At 38.7% G+C, this 27121-nt stretch overlaps 1 protein-coding gene across 2 annotated transcripts in view; it reads left to right on the forward strand.

The window, feature by feature from the left end:
* Nucleotides 1-27121, forward strand: part of rab3gap1 (RAB3 GTPase activating protein subunit 1) — an 88648-nt gene that overhangs the window by 22063 nt on the left and 39464 nt on the right. For both annotated transcript variants that reach the window (XM_017470105.2, XM_017470106.2), the window contains exons 7-14: nt 3004-3169; nt 3818-3917; nt 9686-9767; nt 10008-10076; nt 17277-17350; nt 18321-18413; nt 19985-20154; nt 26395-26502. In XM_017470105.2, coding sequence (XP_017325594.1) covers nt 3004-3169; nt 3818-3917; nt 9686-9767; nt 10008-10076; nt 17277-17350; nt 18321-18413; nt 19985-20154; nt 26395-26502 — 862 coding nt within the window. The remainder of the gene's footprint in view (nt 1-3003; nt 3170-3817; nt 3918-9685; nt 9768-10007; nt 10077-17276; nt 17351-18320; nt 18414-19984; nt 20155-26394; nt 26503-27121) is intronic.

Below are 27121 nucleotides of genomic sequence, written 5' to 3' on the forward strand. Positions count from 1 at the left end.
GTGTGTGTGAGTGTGTGTGAGTGTGTGTGAGTGTGTGTGAGTGTGTGTGAGTGTGTGTGAGTGTGTGTGAGTGTGTGTGAGTGTGTGTGAGTGTGTGTGAGTGTGTGTGAGTGTGTGTGTGTGTGTGTGTGTGTGTGTGTGTGTGTGTGCCTGTGCCCTGCGATGGCTTGGCACCCTGTCCAGGGTGTACCTCGCCTTGTGCCCGATGCTCCCTGGGATAGTCTCCAGGTTTCCCCGTGACCCTGAAGGAAGGATAAGCGGTATAGAAGATGGATGGATGGAACTCGTTTTTGTCTTTTCTAACTGTTGCATCTTTACCTTAAAATGAATCGAAGTGTGTTAGCCAAACCCGAAGGACGTGGTGTGTTCCAAAAGAGCTCACCTTTTCTTTGTAAACTGAGGAAGATATAATATGTTGATTTGTGCTACATTTTGATGTAGAGTCACAGACCGTGAGTGTCATATGGTAAAGAAACTGCACATTAACACAGGCGAATTTGTTTTGTTTGCTGTGCTTTTGGAGTTAAAAAGTTTTTCGGCTGTAAACCGCACACACTAGAGAGAGAGAGATAGATATCAAGGTGTAAATTGCCTGTACATCCAAAGTCGGCGCGAAGATAAATACCACGTCTCTGGGTTTTATAAAAGAAATGTTTGGTAGAGTAATGTACCAGGAGTTCTGTTTTACATAATGCATTACTGCCTCCAAAACAGCAATTCAAGCCTTCTTATTAGTTTATCTTGTTTTTTTTTCCCTCTTTCTTTCTTCCTGCTCACTGTTGCTGTGCTGTTTCCTGATCCGAAGCCTTTGCTAGAGCTCTAAATACATCCTCGTGATGGGTATAAGTCATTACGTAGCAGCGTTGCGAAAAATATGATCAAGCATGATTATAGGATTTTCTTGCACATACCAGCTTTTAGCAAACTTCTAGCCGTCAACCTTCTTGTGACTCTTGGAGTCAGTGTGTATGCTACTTTGCTTTGTAGCATGTAATAGAGGGCAAAAAAAAGACCACACACCCCAACAGACTGATTAAAATCTGCTTATTGTATAACTCTCCGTCTGACACAAGCTCTGAATGACATTTGAGTATATGAACTCGTGTCTTTGCTGCTGTCCTAATGCGTGTTTTTCGGAAGTTAATTTCCTACACACGGACATTGCGTGTTTTGTAACATTCGCTTACATTTGCCTGGAAAACAGCGTTCGTTTTTTAATCACTGCATTGTCCTGAGCTGTTTTCTGTGAAACAGAGGCTCTGTGTGTGTGTGTGTGTGTGTGTGTGTGTGTGTGTGTGTGTGTGTGTGTGTGTGTGTGTGTGGGCGACCGGTTTCCAAGAGCAACGCTCTACAATAGGTTACAGCACACATCCCGCTGAGATGCAAGAGGATGAACGCGTCGCCCCCGGCAACTCGCTTTCCTTCTCTTTGACAGGCTCATAGGGCACGGGGTCACCGCATTTCTGCGGGCAATTGTTCCTATTTGTAGGTGTTTTGAACAAAATATCGATTAAAAAGTGCAGAACTGTTATTTTCCTCATTTAGCTGTATGCAGAATGTTGTTGAGACGCTTCCAGTGCTGCCCATGACGGACAATCTGGTGTACGTGTTAACATTTTAAAATCCTTCGTCTCAGGCACGTGTGGAGTGTAATGGATTCCAGGTGCTCAGGTGTTGTTGCAGGCTTTTTGAAAGACTAATGACCTCATCTCTGTGTGTTAGCGTTAATGACTCTGCAGTGCCACTGGGTGGCTCTGTTGAGATGCGTTTCGAGGATCGGTCCTCAATTCCAGTGCACTTTTTTTTTTCTTCTCTTCGATATCGTCCGTTATCTGCTCCTCTAGAGCGACGTCTTTCTTCCACAAGCGAAGAAAGTAACGATCTGAACTTTTTTTTTTCTTCCTTCCCCCATCATTGTGTTATGATGAACTGTTCAGCTGTGATGATAGCAGACCTTGTTTATTGCAGCGCAGCCACCATGGTCACGCTACACGACCAGGAGGATGATAGTACTAATAAATGTGCTTCATTAAGATAAAAGTGCTTAGCGTGGCAGATTTCCTGGCCGAAGCTGCTCGTTGGGAGGACATTTTGTGCTCGAAATGCATCCGAAATACAAATGAATGCAAATTGAATTCATACATTCATTAAGATCAAAGCACCAGATATAATTGAGTTCAGTTACACTTTATACAGGACACATACGCGACAGCTGGGGTGTTAAAAAAAAAAAAAAAAAAAAAAAAAAAAAAAAGAGCCTAAAACACGTTTCTTTTTCTTTCTTAAACAATTGCCTTTTAAAATTATTACGTGTTACGCTGTATGAAATGATCCCACTAAATAGCGCGAAGTATTGACTAAAGGGGTGCCCATATAATTGTTGCACACTTATATTTAACAAAGATATATATATATATATATATATATATATATATATATATATATATATATATATATATATATATATATATATAATATAATATATTGGATAAACCTGTGTTGTTTGCAATTGTTTGACGTCCATAAGAGCAGAGTATTTTTGGGAAATTTTTGAACCAAAGCTCAAAAGGTTAAACAATAAAGACAATTCTTCCCAGCTGCCTTTGTTCATATTTACCAAAGGTGCCAATATTAGTGGAGGGCACTGTGTGTTTTTGTGTGTGTGTATGTTTGTGTGTATATATATGTGTGTGTGTGTGTGTGTGTGTGTGTGTGTATATATGTGTGTATATATATATATATATATATATATATATATATATATATATATATATATATATATATATATATATATATATATATATATAAAATGTATGTGTGTATATATAAAAATGTCCATATGGCCCAGTTGTTGTTATTAAGCCCATATTAGGAGATGTAAAATATGACGATTATTTTCACTGAGTGATCTCATGTGCTGTCTGATTTAGTGACACAACTTCATGTTCACTTTTGATTTAACATATGGCCTTCTCACAGCTGCTGATTTTTCTGTGTGTGTAGCCAGGTGCCGCTGTTCGTGCAGATCCAGCAGAAGTGGAGGAAGATGTACACGGGCGAATGCCAGGGCCCCGGGGTTCGCACCGACTTCGAGATGGTGCATCTGCGCAAAGTTCCCAGCCAATACAACCACCTCTCAGGCCTGCTGGATATCTTCAAAGCCAAAATAGTGAGTAAGAACAATAAAGGTGGGGGGTTTATGTCGTGCCGAAAAAAAAAAGTAATAAATCTTTCGTTTCTCTGAAGGGCGTTGGGGGGGGAAAGTGCAGCCAAATAAAGGCATATGTGTTAATTAAGATATTTAAGCTGCTTATATTCGGATTAAAGCCTCTAGGTGTTGGCTGTGAAGTTTTCTGGCTGTTACTTCGTGCTCTCGGATGTTCGTCCTGTTCGCAAGGTGCAGATGTGCCTTGCTTTTTCCATCCATCCATCCATCCGGCTTCTGTACCGCTTATCCTTATTGGGTCGCAGGGAACTTGGAGCCCATCCCAGGTGGCACCCAGTGGATGTGGTGCCAATCCATCGCGGGGCACGCACACACACATTCACACACCCATTCGTACACTTTGGACATGCCTATCAGCCTACAGCTCATGTCTTTGCACTGGGGGAGGAAACCGGAGTACCTGGAGGAAACCCCTGAAGCAGGGGGAAAACATGCAAACTCTGCGGGAATCGAACCCTCCACCCTGGAGGTGTGATGCGAACGCGCTAACCATTAAGCCGCCTTTCTTTTCTTTTTAATTTTTTTTTTATTATTATTTTTTCATTTAACTTGTGCCTCTCTGCTATTTCCTGTCATGTTTGTAACCCACAGGGGTGCCCGCTGACCCCGCTACCACCCATCAACATCGCCATCCGCTTCACCTACATCCTCCAAGACTGGCAGCAGTACTCCTGGCCCCAGCAGCCTCCTGGTAGGTTTTCTCCCTCCATCACCCCCTCGTTATGCTCGAGTGGTCAATACAGTGAACGTTTCGAACTTGAGCCATATACGGTATAGTGTTGTTTTCGAATCAGATTCATCAGAAGGTGTTGATTTTAATTTTCTATATGAGCAGCTCTGACAGTAGTTCCAGCTGCAAGCAATGAACTTGTTTCTATAGTAACAACAAACACAGGTACTTGTATGCCAGATGTTCCACATAAACACACAAAACAACTTCTGCAATCTGTGATTTTTTTTTTTTTAATGTAAGGAGCTGTTTAGCATTTTTGTAAGGTGGTTTCTGACACGGGAAAGTCCTCAGGTACATGGCAAGCTGCGATTTTATTTTTTTTTTATTTTTTTTATTTTTTTGGTTGAAATAACTTAAGCTGCTATAACGTAAGTGATGACAGGAGCTTGTTTTGCAGACGCTTCACAATGTTGAATGCATACATAATATGCATGTGTCATTTTTTTAATAAATAAAAAAAAAATTGCTGTTCTGTAAGAAAAATTAAGCACTTCGGGACATGCTGTTGTTGAAACGTAAGCAACTTTGGAATAGTTGCCGCTTCGCGCCGAGCCACATCACACCGCCCTGTCATTGATTGTATTATTTTTATTACAGTATGCCCCATTGTGCTTTATTTCATATTTATCCTACTGTGATTCACTTGGTTTTTGGTTGCTTGAAATGGCCTTGAAATATTTTCTGACTCACATTGCTTTCTTTTCATGCTGCTGGGAATCATAAGCTCATAAGATGTAACATAACTATTTGTGGTTTCGCCAGTCTGGCCTTTCAGACATGAATTTAGAAGAGAAAGAAGAGCTAGTTAGGAATTTCGGATCAGAACGCAGGGTGTGTGATGCAGCGCTCGTGAAGCAGGCAGGGTTAAAGGGTCTGACAGTGGTAGCTTGGCAGTGCTGGGGCTTGACGCGGCCACTGTTGGGCCCATGATCAAGGTCTTATCCTGCTCTGCTCCAGGGGTGCTGTATCATGACTCAGTCCGGGCTCTGACCTCAGCTTCCTAACAGCGGGAAGTGGTGTAGCAGGGAGCAGGGGTTTTTTTTGGGTGGGGGGGGGGCTGCACATGCTCTAGGTAGGCAGCCCAAGAGCTTTCCTTCATTATTTGTGTCTGTATGTCTTCATTATTGTTTTCCTTTCCTTCTCATCTTATTGCCTCCCTTTTTTCCTTTTCTTCCCATTTTTCTTTCCTTTTCTTCACATCTTATTACCTTCCTATTTTCCATTCCTTTCCTCTCTTTCCCTATTTTCCTTCACTTCCCATCATATTACCTTCCTATTTTCATTTTCTTCCCATTTCCTTTTGTTTCCATTTCCTTTTCCCATTTTCTTTTCCTTTCATTTCCTTTCCCTTTTTCCTTGCTTTGCCTTCCCTTCCTAAGTAAATAAGCTTTACTACCACTTGTCTTGCTTTTGTTTCCTGGACCATCTTTCTCCATTTCATATAAACGTCTATATTTCTGAAAGGAGTGAGGTCATTTTTTCCTCCTCCAGCATTATCTGTCGCACATGGCAGTATGTCTAGCTGTAAATATGGCAATATGCTCAGCACTAGAGATCGTCAGTGGAGTCAAAATGCTATCAGAGGCCTTTATCTGTTTTGCAGTGCTAAATCAGCGGGTAAGATTCATTGCTTTATCAAAAGCCATAAGGTTGGCAGATTAAGGCCTGACACAGCAACAAGCCACTGCTGGACCCATCAGCAAGACCCTTAGTTATCGCCTGCTTCGTTTCGATTCTGTCTCACTTGAAAGTTGCTTTCAAGTGATAATGAATAATTATTCAGCGCATGAATTAATGAATAAATGTGCATGTAATCGGTTCGGTATTTGATGTGTGTGGGGGGTGACTCCCGCCCCCCCTCCCCCACCTCCTTGGACACCCTTTTGCCCCTTTCTTCATCACAGTTTGGTGCTGATGCTTCTGACTGCTCACACTTCAGTTATTCTACAGGCATTGTGTTGTCCCTTCAGGTTACTTAGCACTACGGTAGTTTTTATGCCAGTGCTGTAGATGGCAACAGTTATAGATATAAATCTAGCCCTTATAAACCATCAGAGGAGCTCACTAAGTGGAACTGAAACCCCTTTATCTATTGCAGTTCCACTGTTATATGGTAGGCAATAAAAAGTCAACTTTATGCTTCTGATCACTGTTGGTATCAGGATAATTTCTCACATTATCCACTTTACAAACACATTATATGCTGATTGATGTTATCTAGTATTATAAACGCCTCTAGCTGCAATTAATGGCCTTGTACCGGCTGAATTTAATACAGAAAGTCTCACAATACAATTCTAACACTGTTGTCAGTTAAGTAAGGAATAACACAGTACAGGGAGTGCTTACAGGAAAACGATCAACAACAGGGTGGTGTGATTACAGCTATTATAACCACAAAGGTGAGCATTTACTCTATAAAAGCATGTCTTGAAGTGTTTTATTCCTCTTGTACCACAGGAATATGCCAACATATACAGTTCCCTCCAACACTATTAGAACGGCAAGGCCAATTTTGCTGTAGACTGAAGACATTTGGATGAGAGGTCAAAAGATGGATATGAGATGAATGTTTAGGATTTCAGCTTTTATTTCCTGGTATATACAGGTGCATCTCAAAAAATTTGAATATCGTGGATAATCCTGTAATTTAATTCCAAAAGTGGAAATTTCATATCTTCTAGATTCATTACACATAAAGTGAAATATTTCAAGATGTGGGTTTTTAAAAAAAATTTTTTAACCTTGATGATTACGGCTTACAGCTCATGGAAATCAACAATCCAGTATCTCAAAATATTCCACCTTCTGAAAAGTATGTTAATTTACGCACTCAATAGTTGATCAGGGCTCCTTTTCCACTAATTACCGCATCAATGTGACATGGCATGGGGACAATCAGCCTGTGGCACTGCTGAGGTGTTCTGGAAGCCCAGGTTGCTTTGATAGCGGCCTTCAGCTGTAAATCTGAATTGTTGGGTCTGGTGTCTCTCATAGATTCTCTATGGGGTTCAGGTCAGGTGAGTTGGCTGCCCAATCAAGAACAGTAATACCATGGTAAGTAAACCAGTTACTAGTAGTTTTGGCACTGTCGGCAGGTGTAAAGTCCTGCTGGAAAAGGAAATCAGCATCTCCATAAAGCTTGTCAGCAGATGGAAGCATGAAGTGCTCTAAAATCTCCTGGTAGATGCTGCATTGTCTCTCGACTTGAGAAAACACAGTGGACCAACACCAGCAGAAGACATGGCACCCAAATCATCACTGACTGTGGAAACTTCACACTGGACTTCAAGAAACTTGGATTCTGTGCCTCTCCGCTCTTTCCCCAGACTCTGGGACCTTGATTTCCAAATTAAATGCAAAATTTACTTTCATCTTCCCCATGATTGTGGTTGTGTACTGAACCAGACTGAGAGATTAAAGGAAACCTTTGCAGGTATTTTGAATTAATTATCTGATTAGAGCTCTTCGCAGGTCGAAATTTCTGCATTATAAATTATTTGGTAGGATATTTTGAAATACTGGATTTTTGTTTTCCATGAGCTGTAAGCTGTAATCATCGTCTTGAAATATTTAACTTTGTGTAATGAATATAGAATACATGAAAGTTCCACTTTTAGAATTAAATTATGTGGGGAAAAAAGTACTTTTTCCATGATATTCTGTTTGTTTGTTTGTTTGTTTGTTTATTTATTTATTTATTTATAGATGCTCCTGTATATGTAAATGTGTTAACACAGAAGATACAAAATGTGCTATCAGACCACCCAATTTGTAGGTGAGCAAAAATATTGGAACATGTGTTTATTGTTACCCAGGTGTGTCCTGTTCAAGTGATTGTTTAAGCAAGAAATAGCTCTGAACATCTACTCTTGGTTTGAGCCTTCAGTTTCACCTGTGAAGACTGCTTTTGTTGTCATAAAGGGTAAGCCAACATGACGATCAGAGACATGTCTGGGAGAAAAGCAAGCCATTTTGCAGCTGTGAAAAGAGGGAAAATCGATCAGAGCCATTACACAAGCATTGGGCATAGCCAATGCAGCAATTTGGAATCGGGAAGTCAGATTGAAATTAGCAAAAAAATGCAGAGATGAGCCTCAAACGTTCTTTAACCAAGATTAACCTCTACCAAAGTGTGGAGAAAGAAAGCATCTGCTCATGATCCAAAACGCACGAGCTCATCAGTGAAGCACAGTGGAGGTAGTGTCATGGCTTAGGCTTGCATGGCTGCTTCTGCAACATAATCTTTATTGATGATGTAACTCATAATGGTAGCAGCAGAACAAATTCAGAAGTTTACAGCAACTGTATATCTTTCATCAGTGAAAACACAACCCATCATTCTTTTTATCTGTTTATAGTTAAATTCTAGTTAGAATTGTGCAACATCTGGAAAACAATTTCCTGTTATCATCTTATGTTATTGCAGCTAGAAATGACCATTCAGATCTCAGCAGAATATCTTTTTCTCTCTCTGTCTTTTGAGGGTATTAAGATAAAAAAAAAAAAAAAAAAAAAACATGCATCATGCCATGTTACCCAGAAAATAGAAAGTAACGTGCTGACACTGGAGACTCCTTACATGAGTCCTCCTTCCTTTTCTCTGTAGAGAAACTTCATCTTATCAGCAATGATGTGTTGTTTTTTTTCTTTGTTAAATAATAAGTCAGTGATTGATTATATGTTTTATATGATGTAGAGCGTCCACCGTACTCCAATTCCTCGTGAATTAGCTGTTACTATGGAAACTATAACCAGTTGGAATATATGGGTTAATCTAATCCTGTGATTTGTCTTGCAGCTGGCACCACCGTTCGAGTGAAAATGATTCACCTTCTGCCCAATCAGATTCGAGAGTTCAATGGCGCTGTAGTATAATTACGGGTTCATGTAAAGCTAACCGGTTATTATAGCTATAACAGCTTCAAAAGTTAGATTTTTGTATTACGCAATCGGGGTTTATCTACGATGGCGAGCAATGCCTCAACATGGTCCTGCTTGTTAACAAAATGTTGATTTGAGCACGGTATGATCTTATTATTGGTTCCAAGCTTCTGCTAAGGGACAAAAGAGAATGTTTATTTGAAATGGTGTTACTGCGAAGTATAAGATTCTGCTAAAATATTTTGTGTCGATTAGCACAAGATGGCTGAACAATAATGCCAGCACTAGCAGCCTTTAGCAGAAGACGTCCAATTTGACGTTAAACTGGACATTTCCATTTAAACATTCGATTAGTCAGAAATAATACTTCTGAATCCCTCTACCTTTAAAAATAAAATTTTTTCTTTTTTTTTTTTTTTTCTTTTTGAGGTCACAATTTTCCAGAGCCCTAAACCTGAACCTCAGCTGTAGGCTGCACTCCTACACTACTAACCAGCACATTTTACTCACTGCATTAAAGCCATAGAAGCTGTATTTTTATTACACCCCAAAGCCTTTTCATTGTTGCCATGGAGTCATATCTCTCCCGCAGCACCGAATAGAAACGCCTTAAGATGATGTTTACTCAGTGGATTCATCAAGGCATGAATGTTTACCTCTGTATTAAGGTGCACTTGAGATATTTATTCAGCCTAATGATATTCTTCCAATTATATCTTAATGGATTAATGTGGGAGAAGTGCGAGGGATGCGTGCGCCGTATTATTATTTCGGCTGGATAAAGCGCAGGAATAAAAATTCTAAAATTACACCAATAAGTCATATATTCCGTTTCATTGCAGACTTTGACGCCCTGCTCGCCGGAGAAGTCGGAGGCGTCGAGTTTGGCAAACTTCCGTTCGGCGCTTGCGAGGATCCAATAAGGTTTTTTGGCACAACATCGCACAACATATCCCTATTTCAAAATATCACAGGCTTTGATTAAACCACAGCGAAATGATGTGAACGGAAAACAGCGTTAATGATCTCTCTTGAAGACGCTCGCGGATATTTTGACACAAATATTCGATCCTGCTCGAATCATAAATGAAATGAATTCTAAATAAATGTACTGATTTTGTTGTATTTTATTTATTCATGTCTGTTTTTTTTTCCCCCCGCTAGCGAGCTGCACCTCGCGACAACCTGGCCCCAACTGACTGAAGGCATAGTCGTGGACAATGACGTATATTCGTGAGTACTAGATATGTTTTCAGCTGCTTATAAAACACAAAGTGGCAGTATGAAGTTGAAAGAAAAAAGAAAAAAAAAGAAGTGTGAGGAATGAGGTAATCAGGGGTGTGTGTGTGCATGTGTGTATGGGGGGGGGGGGGGGGGGAGACGATGCATGAATATGCAGCAGGTGCGAAAATTCAAAACACCCCGATGATGTCTGTGCCAAATTAATTTATTTTGTCACCTCCCGAAGAACCTGTTACCCATAATAATTTTTCGCAGCTCCAGCACAGTGTTAGAGGGAGTGGAAAGAGGGGAGAAAGAGAGTGTGTGTGCATGTGTGTGCACGTGCTGGGTTCGAGCCTTGTAGCTCGACACCAGCACCGGATGCCGCCTGACCTGCAATTAATTGGCGCTGAATGATTTTTACGCTTTTTTTTTTTTTTTTTTTTAGTATAGCGCTGCTGAGAGAGCCGTTGCATGGCGTTAATGTCGTTTTTGCGCTCTTCCTCCTCCTGTCAGCAATTCAGCAGCGCCTGCCTGTGATGGAGGCTCTCACTTCTGAAGAGGGGTTTTTTTTTTTCTTTTTTTTTTCTTTCCTTTCTCCCTGAAGTAGAAGAACAAATACTCTCACCTGCAGATAAGGAGCGAGAGAATAATGAAGGGTGCTCAAGCAAATAGTGGCGCCGTTCTCCATGAAAAATGCTCTCCGGCCTCTTTCAGGCAGATTTCGGCTTGTACGAGGCTGATGTGGCGTCGACCGGCCTTCCCCCGAAAGCTGTCGGCTGCTCTAGATGACCTCGTGATTTTTATTCCCCCCCCCCACCGTTGTTTTCAAGCGTTTAATAGTATGCTGTTAATGATCCAGGGATAATGAATAAGCCGCCGGGCCATTCAGGCTTTTCAAACCTAGCAACCAATACGCCGAGTATGGTTATTATGCATTATTAGTTTGATGACCTCCAATCCCTTTTGAAGGACGATTATGCTTCAGAGCGTTTGTTATGCCAGAGCAAGCTGCTGGTCGTTCAGGGGTTTGTAAGCAAACGTGGCTCTAGGTCGCGTTGCGTTATTTCTCATGGAGCGTGTGATCACTGTATGATAAATGTCCCCTGGTACACTTGAGCGCATATGATACACAGCTGCTAAAATTTAAGGTCTGAAAATATGTCGGAATTTCTTCTCTAATAATAAGTACCCCTGCTTTTTTTTTTTTTCCTTCTTTTTTTTTATTCACTTATTTTTCTCATTCTTTATTTAATAAATATATATATATATATAAATGGTCTGCACTTATATAGTGCTTTTTAAACTTGAGAGGTTCTACAAAGCGGTTTACACTTTCTCATTCACCCATTCACACGCGCACACCAAAGCTGCCATGCAAGGCGCTAGCTTGCCATTGGGAGCAACTTGGGGTTCAGTGTCTTTGGCATGTGGAGTCACGTGGGCCGGGAATCCAACCACCAACCCTACGATTAGTGGACAACCCGCTCTACCACCTGAGCCACAGCCGCCCTAAATGAACCATTCTAGCTATTCAGCTCGTACACGAGCATGTTATTGATATCCCTATTTAGTATTTAACGTCATTTTTTTCTTTAATGGCAGAAATCAACAGAAAACATTATTAATAATCTTGAAAAGCATATGCTTCTAATTAGAGATGCACTGATGTATCGGACGATAAAAGCAATTTTTCACGCTTTCGGCCAATTAGTTTAAAAACATCCAATGATCAGGGCCGAGTATATCCTGTCAATCAAAAGAGGGCAGGAAAACACGCTGATTTCGTGCTGTGTGTAAAAATGATGTCTCTTGTGTGGAATGACGACAAAACTGCAGTTTGTAATCTCTGTTATCTCTGCAATGCTAACATTTTTTAGAATTCAATATTAATATAAATTCATAACATTCAATAAGTTAAGAAACCTTACTTTAATCTTCAGAATTTAGTTCATGTGTTCATGTTAATTCGAGTTATGTGTTTCAGTTACTGTGAAACAACTTGTTGAAATGGAGAGAATAAGGTTTTTATTTGCATTTCTTTCAGAATTGTGGAGTTAATGATCATTAATTTAAAAGAAGGCATAAAAGGCAGAACGATCTGTATCGGCCGATATCACTCTGAATAATCGGTTATCGTATCGGCTGTGAAATTTAGTATCGGTGCATCTCTATTTCTAATTGTTTATGTAAAGAATAAAATGCGATGGAGTGTGCACAGTTATAGGAAAATAATCCACGACGGGGTTATGTGATACAGCTACACGCAAAGCCGACTTAACGGAGCTGACCTCGAGCGTTTTATTCCTCTTCCACGACAGCGATTTTCAATGTTTCATTGATTAGAGTGACACTTTTGTGCTTTTCATCCTTTTATTTAAGGTCTACATGTAATATTATGAAAAGTCTGCGATCTATTGCTTTATAACTGATATAAACAGCTGTTCTCTCGTCACCTTCTCTTTCTCTCTCTCTCTCTCTCTCTCTCTCTGTCTCTCTCTCTCTCTCTCTCTCTCTCTCTCTCGGTTAATGAGTTTTAAATAAACCAAAAAAATGCAGCTTTTCATGTTATAGAGAAATCGAAAAAGTGCAAATTCCATTGTCCTGTAGTCTTTGGCACTGTGAAGATCATAATGAAAGTATTGACACTGGAGACTCCTTCTGTAAAGGCTACATAAACAACAGAAAATCTAACGGAAAACTTCACCAATAATTCTGTGCGCATCTTTGTAAAATATTTAAAAATGTATTATTATTATTATTATTATTAGGCTCAGATGATGATCTCCTTTAGTGAACAGTGGACTAGTTCAACAAACAGACTGCATATAAAAACCATAATGAACTTTCCTTTACTTTCACACTATCCGTTTTTACCCAGATGGGTTCCCTTAGGTTCATCTTAGGGAGATTTTCCTCACCACTGTCACCACCGACTCGCTCGATAGGGATAAATTCACACACTTAAAATCTGTATCCTGTGTTTATATGTTTCTGTAAAGCTGCTTTGAGACAATGCCCATTAAAAGCGCTATACAAAGAATATTGAATTGATTTGATTTGAATGATGTAGATGGTTCATCATACACGGGAATGAGATGTTAGTGTAGAATTGATAACATATTAGAACAAGTGCATTTGAATCATTTGACTCATTGAATCATGAGTCATTTGCCTTCTCTAATGTCAGTGCTGCTGTTATAGACGATTAATCAACACTTTCAGATTTGAGAAGTCAGCAGCGTTGTGGTATTAGGACACTTTTGCTGCTTCCACCCTTCCTGGGGAGAAAATTTGACCTCTTATTTGCATTGAAATATGGGGATAGGGTTTGTGCACATATCATGGAACGGGAAACCTAGTAGCTTAATCGCTTACTTACTGCTTAGTAACACGAACAACCTAATTTTTTTTTTTTAACTTTACTTTAGGTATACCTTAACAGAAAAGTGTCATTTCTCATTTATATCTTTTGAAATTAGCCTTACAGTGTTTCTGGAACGATTTACCATATTTCTATGCAATTACCTTGTATAATTTAAAAAAAAAAAAAAAAAAGACAATTTTATCTTTGTACACAAAACCAGCACTATTAAGGAATTGTCATCAGACCAAAAAAAATAAAAAATTTTTTTTTTAAATGATGTCTGTCTTTGACATGTACATACAGTACTGTGCAAACGTCTTGGGCACATGCAAAGAAATGCTGGGACGTACAGATGTCTTAACTGTATAACATTTTTAAGAAAATGGAAAATATGATTTACAACATAAGATTTAGCAAAATTAAATCAAATCTTTCTACGTAAATCTTTCTGTTGAAGAAATCCATTTCTATCCAGCTTGATAAATAAGGCTGTATCTTTTTGATTAAAATGTAATTGAAATGCTACTTACTAATTTCCCTTCTTAGCTAAACACTTGTGAGAAACAGGTTTGTTTTCTCTCGTGACAAATTTAATAGAATAAGTCGTCACTTATGACAATCAATATCATGGAAAAGTGACGCTCACACATTCAATATGCTGCGGAGAGGACCATATTGTTAAGCATATTCTATTTCACGTTATGGCTTGTTTGTATACACTATATGTGGGTACGATCTTTGGTGTCGTTTATTAGTATGCTATAAATGCTGTATGAAAATAGATGTTCAACTTTTGTTGCAACAACATAACGCTCTTGGAGAATAACTTTTCTGCATTTTTCACTTTTTCTTGGCAACCCTTTGTGGTTTGAACCTTCTGGCATATTGCCCTGAACTAATGCAGCTCCTTTATTATCGGCAAGAGATGTGCAAATTAGCACTTTTAGAGTGTAAAACCTAATGAATATCACTGTTTGGGCTGTTCAATCAGCATCTTATTATCATAGAAAATATGAAAAAAAGTTATTAACACAATATCTCACAATATAACACATACACTGGTGCTTGAAAGTTTGTGAATCCTTTAGAATTTTCTGTATTTCTGCATAAATATGATATAAAACATCATCAGATTCCTAAAAGTAGATAAGGAGAACCCAATTAAACAAATGAGACAAAAATATTATATTTGGTCATTTATTTATTGAGGAAAATGATCCAATATTACATATCTGTGAGTGGCAAAAATATGTGAACATCTAGGATTAGCAGTTCATTTGAAGGTGAAATTAGAGTCAGGTGTTTTCAATCAATGACTCTCAGTTGACGTCCTGTTTTATTTAAAGAACATGGATTTATGATTGTCTGATCTTCACAACGCATGTTTGTGGATGTGTATCATAGCAGGAACAAAGAAGATTTCTGAGGACCTCCGAAAAAGAGTTGTTGAAACTCATCAGGCTGGAAAAGTTTACAAATCCATCTCTAAAGAGTTTGGACTCCACCAATCCACAGTCAGACAGATTGTGTACAAATGGAGGAAATTCAAGATCATTGTTACCGTCCCCAGGAGTGGAGACCAACAAATATCACTCCAAGAGCAAGATGTGTAATAGGCCATGATGTCACAAAGGAACCCAGGGTAACTTCTAAGCAGCTAAAGGCCTCTCTCACGTTGGCTAATGTTAATGTTCATGAGTCCACCATCAGGAGAACACTGAACAACAATGGTGTGCATGGCAGGGTTGCAAGGAGAAAGCCACTACTCTCCAAAAAGAACATTAGCAAACTGCAGAAGGCAGCAAAGATGATGTGGACAAGCCAGAAGGCTTCTGGAAAGAGAATGTTTTGTTGATGGATGAGACCAAAATACAATTTTTAAGTTTTTTTTAATCTCTGAAACATGGTGGTGGTAGTTTCATGGTTTGGGCTTGTTTTACTGCATCTGGGCCAGGACAGCTTGCTATAATCGATGGAACAATGAATCAAAGTCCTGACCTTTTTAAACCAGTAGAAATGTTGTTGAAGGACCTGAAACAACCAGGTCATGTGAGGAAACCCACCAACATCCCCGAGCTGAAGCTGTTCTGTACTGAGGAATGTGCAGGACTGATCATCAGTTACCGGAAATGTTTAGTTGCAGTGAGTGGGGTCAAACTAGATACAAAGCAAAGTTTCACATACTTTTGCTACTCACAGATATGTAATTTTGGATCATTTTCTTCAATAAATAGATGACAAAAGTATAATATTTTTGTCTTATTTGTTTGATTGGGTTCTCTTTATCTACTTTTAGGAATAATTTGAAAATGTGATTATGTTTTAGGTCATATTTATGCAGAAATATTGAAAATTTCAACACAGACTTTCAAGCACCACTGTATCTTTGATAACAACAATGATTTGTTGATCGTTGTCTCTTGAGATTTGGCACAGATATCCAGGGATGGTTAGTACATAGTAAAACATTATTTTGGTGTAGAAAAACATCTGTTCCATGATGTACATGATGAAGATTTTTTTTTTGGCTCATATCTATGTTTGATTCAACATTCTAGAATCTTCAAAATAGTAAAATTATGGTAAAAATGTCTCAAATCTGGAATGTTCTCTCTGAACTCTGACATCTTTTAGCTTAAAAATGCTTACAAATTTTCAGTCTTAATTAACGTCAGTGTATTCATATAGTAAATGCATTGTTTTAGGTTTCACGGGCATTTAATAAGGCATCCGATAAGCCCCCCAAATAAAGGTGGCTCAGGTGTAACAGTACATTGCGTGATGATTTCATTCACGATACTAGCTTCATGATGCTAATTCGATTCGCAAAATATTTTTAAATAAAATTTTTATGAAGAAAAATTAACTGAAAAGACTCCTTTTAAAAAAAAATAAATAAATAAATAAAAATTGTTTTTATTGTTGCAAAACAAAAATTGCTACAAGCAGACATTTAAGATATGGTGAACCTGTAGTACATTTTGTTTGCAATATTAAAAGTAAATAAATAAATGTGTAAATTCTCCCCAAAATTTTGATTGTTTGATCTGGGGACTTTGAAAATGATGTACTGAAACATCATAACCTCTGGAGCGGAAGTGGAGCGTCAAAGTCGGCTAAAATGCCTGTTTTCGGCTGCATCTGGTGCTGCTTGAAAGCTATTAAACAGCTCCTTTTTTAAACCGTTACAATGTGTAACCATATGAAATATAATGTCTGTTGGCCGTCCACGAAAAAACTTAATAGAGTGATTATTATTCTATTAATAGTTGATAGTATAATTAATAGAATGCTGATTTCCACAATGCACATCGTCACAATTTTGCATCGCAGCGCATTATGATAACAAATGGCAAAGATTGAAATTGGATTGATTTTTTTTTTTTTTTTTTTTTAGAGACTAGACTGTATTTAAACCTTATACTTTATTATATTTATGTTTACAATATATGAATATTGTGTGAAAGAGTTTAACTGTGAAGTGCTTCATTAAAAAAAAAAAAAAGAAAGCAAACATTTGAAGTCTTAGCAGTTTCTGACGAAAACCTTCGATTGATTTCAGTATGGGTTGATACTCAAGGTTTCAGTATCAATATCAGTAGTGGAAAAGAAATTGTAGTATTGTGCCATCTCAAGTGGCAACATTTCCACTGAAAATACCCTGTAAATGATTGGAATTGGTCATTGTATGTAACGAGTCTGTTTAGCTATCAAGTTTGGATTCTAACAGCTTATTTTTAATTGAAAGTTTCTTACTGTTTCTTGTAATGAATCGTGCGTTGCTTTGTTGTTCTCTAACGCGTTCTTATGAGCCGAGGCTGTGTGTCTTCTTTCTGTTCACGTAGCGATTTGGACCCACTCCAAGCTCCTCACTGGTCCGTGAGGGTGCGGAAAGCGGACAATCCCCAATGTTTGCTTGGTAAGAATATCGCACTTGTACTTGTAACTCTTAAACTAGGTCGTTAGAAATGGAGCAGAGGTGCACAATTTATAATTTGTTATAATGTTATTCGGTTTCATTAGAAAGAGTGTTTTATTTGAGTAAACATCAGAGCAGGGATGAAATAAAAGGTGGGGGGGGGGGGGGGGGGGGGAGTGGATGAGTGGGCATGTCACACGTCGTCCTGCCAGCTTTTTCTGGGCTGTACATGAGAGGATTTTGAGAAAAGTCTAGTTGTAAATCTCCCGTTTATTCACCGCAACACATTCTGATGACGCCACAGAGTTAGCTGGGAAGGTTACGTGCAGCCTGTGAGGAGTAAAATGCGGGTAATGACTGAAGAGGTGATGTCGGATTAGCTGCCGTTAGTGTTTCTAATCACATTTCATAATGTAATGTGAAGGAGAAAACGGAAAGGGATTATAGTCGGCTCTTGTTCACGATTGCTTTAGGCACATGGAGACTCTTGTATAAAAATGGCAATAAAGCCTTTGTTGGTAGAGGGTCACCACCTATTAGATTCCCAATTGGTATCCTTGTCTTCACAATAGTACCCATAATGCTGTGGATATTGTAGCAGGGAGCTTTGAGTCCCATCCATCTGTCTGATTGCTCCCTGTGGAAAAATGCACCGGACTTAGTGCTGAGTGTGCAAAATTACGCCCCAGAAAAGGTGTTTTAAAAAGTACTTTCAGTAGACACGACTCCTTGCTCTTAGGAGAAAGTATGTAAGTTCTAATATCAAATGTAGGAAGGTTTGCTATTGCTGACCGTAACATTTTTGTGGGGTTTATTTCTCAAATTATTTTGTTGGTTTGTCTTTTGGAGCATGTTTGTATTAATAATAGGAAACTCTCAGAATGTAAGAAAGAATAGATTTAAGACCGATATGGATGAATAGAACAGGTTTCATGACAAAACCCTGGATTGACACCTTTTTGAACCCCAGGCGATTTTCTCACGGAGTTCCTCAAGCTGTGCAGCCGGAAGGAGTCCACGGATGAGATACTGGGAAAGAGTTCAGCCGAGGAGGAAAGCAAAGGTCAGTTTCTGGAGCTTCTCGGTGCTAAACGTTTTCATCTCCTGTTAATCAACAAAGCTTATGATAGCTGTGGATTCTAGTGCCGATAATCGAAAATATCATGATTAACAACACGCATGATCGTTTTGTATGCTTCCAAGCTGGCATTGCATTCAGGCCGCATTTTGAGTTGCAGGTGTAATTAAGAAGGAAAAGATGTAGCTAAGAAGCGATTAAGATATTACAGCTAAATAAAGTGGATATATGTTTTTTTTTTTTTTTTTAAAAAGTAGCGTAGACAACCGTGTTAAAATTGCATGTTTTTGTGATGTAAAAAATGAACCCAAGATAAAACGTGTCAGATCTTTTTCCATCTTTAAAGTGATGAAACTAATGAAATTCAAGTGGAAAACAAACAAACATTTGTTTATCACGCACACCCCTTAACTAATACTTTGTCAAAGCGCATTTTGCTTGTAATACAGTGCTCAGTCTTTTTGGGCAAGACTCTACTAACTTCGCACATCATAATTTGGCCATTTTATTCCACACTTCCTTGGAAAAAATTCTCCAGATCTATGAGATTGCACAGGGATCCCTCTTCAACTCATTCCAGATTTTCAGTTGGATTTAGATCTGGGCTGTGACTGGACCGTTCAAGAATGTTGATCATCATCTTCTGAACCCATTCCTTTGTTGACTTTGATCTGTACTTTGGGTCGTTGTCGTGCTGGGGGGTGACTTTTCTTCATCTTCAGCTATCTAAGAGAGACCTGCAGGTTTTGTGCCAACATAGATTGGTATTTGGAGCTACTCATGACTCCCTCCATCTTGATTGTAGTCCAAGCCCCAGCTGAAACAAGCTCCATAGCCCATGCTTCACTGTGGGTTTGGTGGTGTTTGGGTGATTTAGATCTTTTAGACGAATTATGCCCAGAAAGTTCTACCTTAGTCTCACCAGACCATAACACACTTTGCCACTTGGTTTGGTGTGATTGTATGAATGTTTTGGCAATGTTTAGATTCATTTTGGTTTCTTTTCTCTTTTTTCCATTTCCCTTTTTTTTTTTTTTTTTACATCACAACCTACATGCAGTTAGTACTGTTTGAGGCACAAAAATTAAGGAAAAAAAAACTCATAACCCTGATTTCATCTTATCCTGTCATACTGTATATGACTTCCAATTAAACGTGTGTAAAGACATTATGAAGAAAAATAAAGCTTGGAAGGAAGCAGCAGAGCAGTTAGCAAATTAAGTCTAGTATATAACATGTAAATCGAACTCGAATACATTTTAAACAGAAGTGGTGTTAATAAATCATGCAGTGGGCTGTAGACTATACATTTTTGCTAGTACGGCTTCTCATCGGGGCTAAAACTACACCAGACCGTGCACGATCACACCCACAAGAGACAAACTACAAGCAACATGAGTAACTTTTTTCTTGCTAGTGTGAATGTAGGGTTCGAAATGACAAAAAAAATACTAAAATATATTTTTTTAAATTAAATAAACAGGAATATGCAGAACTACTTAATGTTGTATGGATACAGGAATGATTTTTATTTTTTATGGGTTTGGACTTCTCAGAAAACAGTGACATCACTCAAGCACTGTCTAAGCTGACGGAGCCCACAGCGGTGCCGATCCCCAAACTGTCCGTCTCGAACATGGTGCACAGTGCCCGCAAGCACATCCGCCGGCACCGCCGCAACGATCAGTCTCCACTCAGTAACGACGTGCTCAATTCTATCCTACTGGTGAGACACTCGCACATGCACACACAACTCTGTTCAATGTTGTGCTGTAATACAAGACAAGTTATGGTGTTATGTACTCAGGAATTCTAAACTGAAGCATACGCAGTATTCATTAAGCAAAAGTCAGTATTCAGAATACAGTTAAATTTTTAGGAGAATATTTTGAATACCTCTGTACTCGTTAAACAAAGCACCATCGATATGTGTTTATGAATTATTTACATATCAGAGAGTAACGCCGTCCCTCTCACCCAGAGAGCACAACCAGTTTTCCTATTTTTGCAACTTGATCAAAGCTTGACATTTACTTTGTGAGGAAATCACACTTAGCTAGCAAGGTTTTCAATGACTTTAGGCTGTTTTTCCAGCCACATTTTTTGAACTGGCTCTTTATCCAACGGTTTATGTCAAGATGCAAACCACTGGTAACACTCAAGAACAGAAAGGCCAGATTAGATTTCGCTAAAAATCCTCTTTAAAAAAAAAAAAAAAAAGCCTGACCAGTTCTGATGCAAGATTAAATTGTACCAGAATTATGGGGAGTGTATGGAGAAGGAAAGGAAGGGCTCATGAATCAAAGCATACCACATGTGGAGGAAGTGTTATGGCATGGGTGTGTATGGCTGCCCGTGGAAATGGGTCACTGGTGTTTATTGATGATTTGACTGCTGGTAGAAGTAGCACGATGGATTCTGAAGTGTATAGAGTTGGACTTTCTGCTCAGATTCAGTCAAATGCTGCAAAACTGATGGGATGCAGCTTCACAGTACAGATCGATAATGACGCAAAACCCAAGAGCTTCTTAAGGCAAAGAAATTAAACGTTCTTAAATGTCTGATGACCTCAACCCATCTGAGCTTGCTTTTCACTTACTGAAGACGAAACCGAAAGCAGAAAGGCAACAAACAAGCAGGAACGGAAGGCAGCTGCAGTAAAGGCCTGGCAAAACATCTCAAGGGAGGAAACTCAACGTTTAGATTATGTCAATGGATTCCAGATTTCAGGCAGTCATTGACTGCAAAGGATTTGCATCCAATTATTAAAAATAATCCTAGTATTTATGATTGATAGGTTTTTCACTCTGTAAAAATTGGCTGTAATTCCTAAACGGTTAATGCAATATATATATATATATATATATATATATATATATATACAGTGAGGGAAAAAAGTATTTGATCCCCTGCTGATTTTGTACGTTTGCCCACTGACAAAGAAATTATCAGTCTATAATTTTAATGGTAGTTGTATTTGAACAGTGAGAGACAGAATAACAACAAAAAAATCCAGAAAAACGCATGTCAAAAATTGTATAAATTAATTTGCATTTTAATGAGGGAAAAAAGTATTTGACCCCCTCTCAGTCAGAAAGATTTCTGGCTCCCAGGTGTCTTTTATACAGGTTACGAGCTGAGATTAGGAGCACACTCTTAAAGGGAGTGCTCCTAATATCAGTTTGTTACCTGTATAAAAGACACCTGTCCACAGAAGCAATCAATCAATCAGATTCCAAACTCTCCACCATGGCCCAGACCAAAGAGCTCTCCAAGCATGTCAGGGACAAGATTGTAGACCTACACAAGTCTGGAATGGGCTACAAGACCATTGCCAAGCAGCTTGGTGAGAAGGGGACAACAGTTGGTGCGATTATTCGCAAATAGAAGAACCACAAAAGAACTGTCAATCTCCCTCAGCCTGGGGCTCCATGCAAGATCTCACCTCGTGGAGTTGCATTGATCATGAGAACAGTGAGGAATCAGCCCAGAACTACACGGGAGGATCTTGTCAATGATCTCAAGGCAGCTGGGACCATAGTCACCAAGAAAACAATTGGTAACACACTACGCCGTGAAGGACTGAAATCCTGCAGCGCGCGCAAGGTCCGCTGCTCAAGAAAGCACATACACATGCCCGTCTGAAGTTTGCCAATGAACATCTGAATGATTCAGAGGACAACTGGGTGAAAGTGTTGTGGTCAGATGAGACCAAAATGGAGCTCTTTGGCATCAACTCAACTCGCCGTGTTTGGAGGAGGAGGAATGCTGCCTATGACCCTGGAACACTATCCCCACCGTCAAACATGGAGGTGGAAACATTATGCTTTGGGGGTGTTTCTCTGCTAAGGGGACAGGACAACTTCACCGCATCAAAGGGACGATGGACGGGGCCATGTACCGTCAAATCTTGGGTGAAAACCTCCTTCCCTCAGACAGGGCATTGAAAATGGGTCGTGGATGGATATTCCAGCATGACAGTGACCCAAAACACACGGCCAAGGCAACAAAGGAGTGGCTCAAGATGAAGCACATTAAGGTCCTGGAGTGACCTAGGCAGTCTCCAGACCTAAATCCCATAGAAAATCTGTGGAGAGAGCTGAAGGTTCAAGTTGCCAAACGTCAGCCTCGAAACCTTAATGATTTGGAGAAGATCTGCAAAGAGGAGTGGGACAAAATCCCTCCTGAGATGTGTGCAAACCTGGTGGCCAACTACAAGAAACGTCTGACCTCTGTGATTGCCAACAAGGGTTTTTAAACCAAGTACTAAGTCATGTTTTGCAGAGGGGTCAAATTATTTCCCTCATTAAAATGCAAATCAATTTATAACATTTTTGACATGCGTTTTTCTGGATTTTTTTGTTGTTATTCTGTCTCTCACTGTTCAAATAAATCTACCATTAAAGTTATAGACGGATCATTTCTTTGTCAGTGGGCAAACGTACAAAATCAGCAGGGGATCAAATACTTTTTTCCCTCACTGTATATATATATATTTGTTAAACCCCTTGAATTAAATCTGATTTGTGTTTCATTTCAAATCCATTGTGCTGGCGTAGAGAGGCAGAATTACGAAAATTGTCACTAGTCCAAATATTTATGGACCCGACTGTATACTCCGCATGTTTGATTGTTTCTTCGCTTTTTCTTATACTAGATCCACCTGAAATCCTAATGGTGTAGTAAAAGGAGAATTGGTTTAAACATTTTGAGTAGTTTGATCTGGCATTTCCGTTCACGTTGCTCCCTGACTATTCTATGTATCCATATGTTCACCATGCAGAAGCATAGCATAAAGAAAAGTGTTGATTAGTAACACCTATCTAATATCTAGTGCTATCATTTTATAGTAAGATTATACAATGTTGATACAGCACAGGTTTTTTTTTTTTTTTTTTCCTTTTTTCCCCCCTTCTCCCCATGTGTCTTTTCAGGATGTATTTTAAATATAGTCACTGTTTATATATTGTAATGGTGTACATTACTGAATATGAGTGTATTGCAAAGTCTTCAGTCATCATCATTTCTCTGCCCAGCCCTGAACGTGCTCAGTCACACAGGTTAAATGTGGGCATGTTTCCTCCCACTGCCATTTCCATCTCACGACGGTGAAGTTAGCAATGAGCAATAAATCCTGAGTATGAAGTTCCGCAAACAGACAGAAACGTGCAGTCGCTGATATTATCTTTGAGCTTAAAAGTGCCATTCAGCTAAATCGTTTCGTCTTATGTGCTGGAAATCTGAAATGGCAGCTGTAAATAAGTCCCTGATTTTATAGTCTGTGTGTAATGAAACCTAAACGAAGCTTTTAAACTTTTTGTGACATTTTCAGCATGTAGGACTGACCTTAATAAACAGTGCTAAATGTAAAAAAAAAAAAAAAATATTTAAAAAAAAAAAAAAGGAAGTAAATTAATATTTACAGGAACGCCAACTAACTAAACTGTCAATCAATCAATGAAACCTGACCTAGTTTCCTTATTAACAAGGGAAGGATAAACAAGATAAACCAGTAACTACCATTGTGTATGGAATTACTGTGAATTTTGCTGTTCAGGATGTCATCTTTTCAAGGAATAAAACATCATAACGTGCACAATTCTCGAATCTGATTGGTCAAAAGGTGTGCATGATTTCATATAAGAGCATGGCATGAGAAGTAGTTCCAGCTGTAACATGAACGACCGGTTTATACTAACGCGCTCGTTCTAATACATAATTGTTTCTATAGTAACAGCTCTCACACGGGGACTTGTACGGCAGATGCGCCACGTTATCTAAGACTAATAATGAACATACACGCTATTTAAAAAAAAAAAAAAAAAAAAAGTGTTTAACAAAGTAAAACTTAATAGTTGATGTGGAGTGTTTTTTTTTTTTTTTCTTTTCTTATTTTTCCCCCTTTAAGTAATTGTGGAAGGAGTCTTGGCTGTTAGCACTTTTAACAGTTACAGTGCTTTGAAAAGTTTCCCAGTACAGGAAAGTCTCAAGACAGTAGAACTTATGCATTTGTAATGACAGGCTGTGAGAGAGAGTGAGAATAACATATTAGCGAGCCCATTAATGTAAACCTGTGATTGACTTGCAGCAGTCACTACTGTCAGAGCTCCAACACCTTCTGGCCAACCATAATCAAGAATTCAGCAGTGCTGTGGTATTACAGGTTGAATAAAGACATTAAAAACTTGTTATAAGACCCCTGAAAGTGGTCAAGAGAGAGAAGGGGGGGGCGAAGCTGGTGAGGGAACGACTGTTTATCACAGCAATAGCGTAAGTGACAACAGGAACTACCTTGTCTTTTAGACGTTCCGCAACATTAAATATACATGTGTAGTAAATTCAACATTGTAGTTGTTGGCAAATCGCTGTGGTATGAGCGAAATAACACACGACAGACAGAAAGCGAAGTTACTGTTACCACCCTGAAGTTGGTTATTTTTCTTTTATTGCATGTCCTGAAGTGTTTGTTTTTTTTTAGTTACACCACAGCACTTTACCAAGAGTAATATATATATTTTAATTAAATGTAAGTATAGGTATCTGTTCATGATTAAAGTTATTGTTGTGGAACAACTGTGAAACTCACTTGTGTTATATCAGCTATAAACAGTTGTTCCTTCACCAGTCCTCAGTCAAGATTTTTACCATGGATGAAACTCTGGGTACTCTGGTTCCTCCCCCAGTCCAAAGACATACGTTTTAGGCTCTAAATTGTCCATAGCGTGTGTATGCGATTGTGCCCTGCCATGGATTGGAACCCCGTCCAGGGTGTCACCCGCCTTGTGCCCCGAGTCCCCTGGGATAGGCTCCAGGCTTCCCGCAACACTGTGTAGGATGAGCGGTACAGAAAATGGATGGATGGAAACTACTGACACTGGAGACTCCTTCCAAAAATCCTAAATAAACCTTTCTCACAGAAAATTCTAAAGATAATACCAGTCTTAAGTTTTCTTATGTTTTGTTTAATAGTCTTAGATTATGTAGAGCATCTGCCATGCAAGTCCATGTGAATTATATTACTATAGAAACGTTAAGCTATTAGATCGAGCACAATTAATATAAACCTGTGATTGACTGGCAGCTGACATCACTATCTGAGCTTCCGTTATAACACCTTAATCAACACCTTCTGACCAATCGGAATAAAGAATCCAACAGTGCTGTAAGGGTGAATAAAGACATTTAACAAAATACCTTTACAGAATGATTCATGGAGGGTTCTGATTTTGATTAGGCTGATTTTATCTATTTTTTTTTTTTTTGCCGAGAGCGGCTTTGGAATGGATTGGATTGGACTGGATTGGATTGAGGTAATCATTGATAACGGGCTTTAAAGTGGAAAGTTGTTGTAATCTCAAAAAAAAAAAGTCATTAGGACTAGATGAGTCCTTTGCATTCCCTTTGCTTGAAAGAAAAGTAATGAACATTTCGTGTATTGTTATTAATTATTTTAAGTTTAAGTTTGTCATGAGTTTCTACATCGTGGAACCTTTAATCTATACATTTTATATATATATATATATATATATATATATATATATATATATATATATATATATATATATATATATATATATATATATATATATATATATAAAATATTTTCTTGTTCTCTCATTGCCTTGATCTTATTGGCTTAGAGCCTCAGCAGTGACTCAATGGCGAATAAAACATCGCTGTGATTAGTGCACGGTTGTTTGTATGTTCTCACAGTGAAGATTACAACTGAACTGGTGAGTCATGATTGCAGGTTTTTGCTAATGAGTCTTTTTATGTCTGGGACCAATTAACAGTCGATTGGTTTTGCAAAACTAATTGCATCTGTGCCTGTACCGTAGATGTGGAGCAGAGGATTAGAAAATGTCACCAAAAAGCAGTTATTACAATGATTTTCATTGGGGAAATTTCATTTGGAAGATGCGTGAAGGTAAAAGACGTGCTTGCTGATTGTAGGTGTTTCTGTTAGTATCTCTTCCCAGATGCAGCGCTGGACAAATCCGACTCGAATGAAGGTAAAGCATCTCAGTCGAACCCGGGAGGAAAGAGCGATCAAGATAAAGAAACGGAGGACTACGTAAGTGCAGAGTTACGTTCAACGTTACATCATTGCAAATCTCGGACCAATCAGACCTTGAATGGATTTGTGAATTCGGATTCGGTCATCAGTTAAGTTGCGTCGGGGGGGGGCGTTCATTTTATTTCCAAGGACGAATTTTACTTTAATATTTTTTTTTTCTCCCCTGAAATAAGATCTCATTATTCTTCACTAATAGAAATCGAAACAGCGTGTCCTGAATGTAGAGATGATAACGATTAACACCGGGTGTTAGAAGTGTGCTGTTGTGTTACTCTTAAATGAAGCAAATGATCTGTAAACAGGATGTTCAGATAGATTTGAATTTAATAGGATTTTTAAAGCCAATCTCTGCTTTAAGAATTGACCGAATAAAATTTTGATTAATGATATAACCACAACAGTTAATGGCAGAGGGCATTTGGGTTTCACTATATGCGTTAAATTAAGTGAAGCGGTCAATTGAATTAATGAAGTGTATCTTTTTAAACATTTTTTTTATGCTGGCTTCTTGTTTTAATATGCACTGCGGTATTAGTGAGCTCATTGACTGTGGAGTGTTACATATTATAGATTGTTATCTGTTAATAAAACCAAGAACCTAGTGTAGTGTAGTCAA

The sequence above is a fragment of the Ictalurus punctatus genome, chromosome 6, assembly GCF_001660625.3.
Source record: "Ictalurus punctatus breed USDA103 chromosome 6, Coco_2.0, whole genome shotgun sequence".
Taxonomy (NCBI): domain Eukaryota; kingdom Metazoa; phylum Chordata; class Actinopteri; order Siluriformes; family Ictaluridae; genus Ictalurus; species Ictalurus punctatus.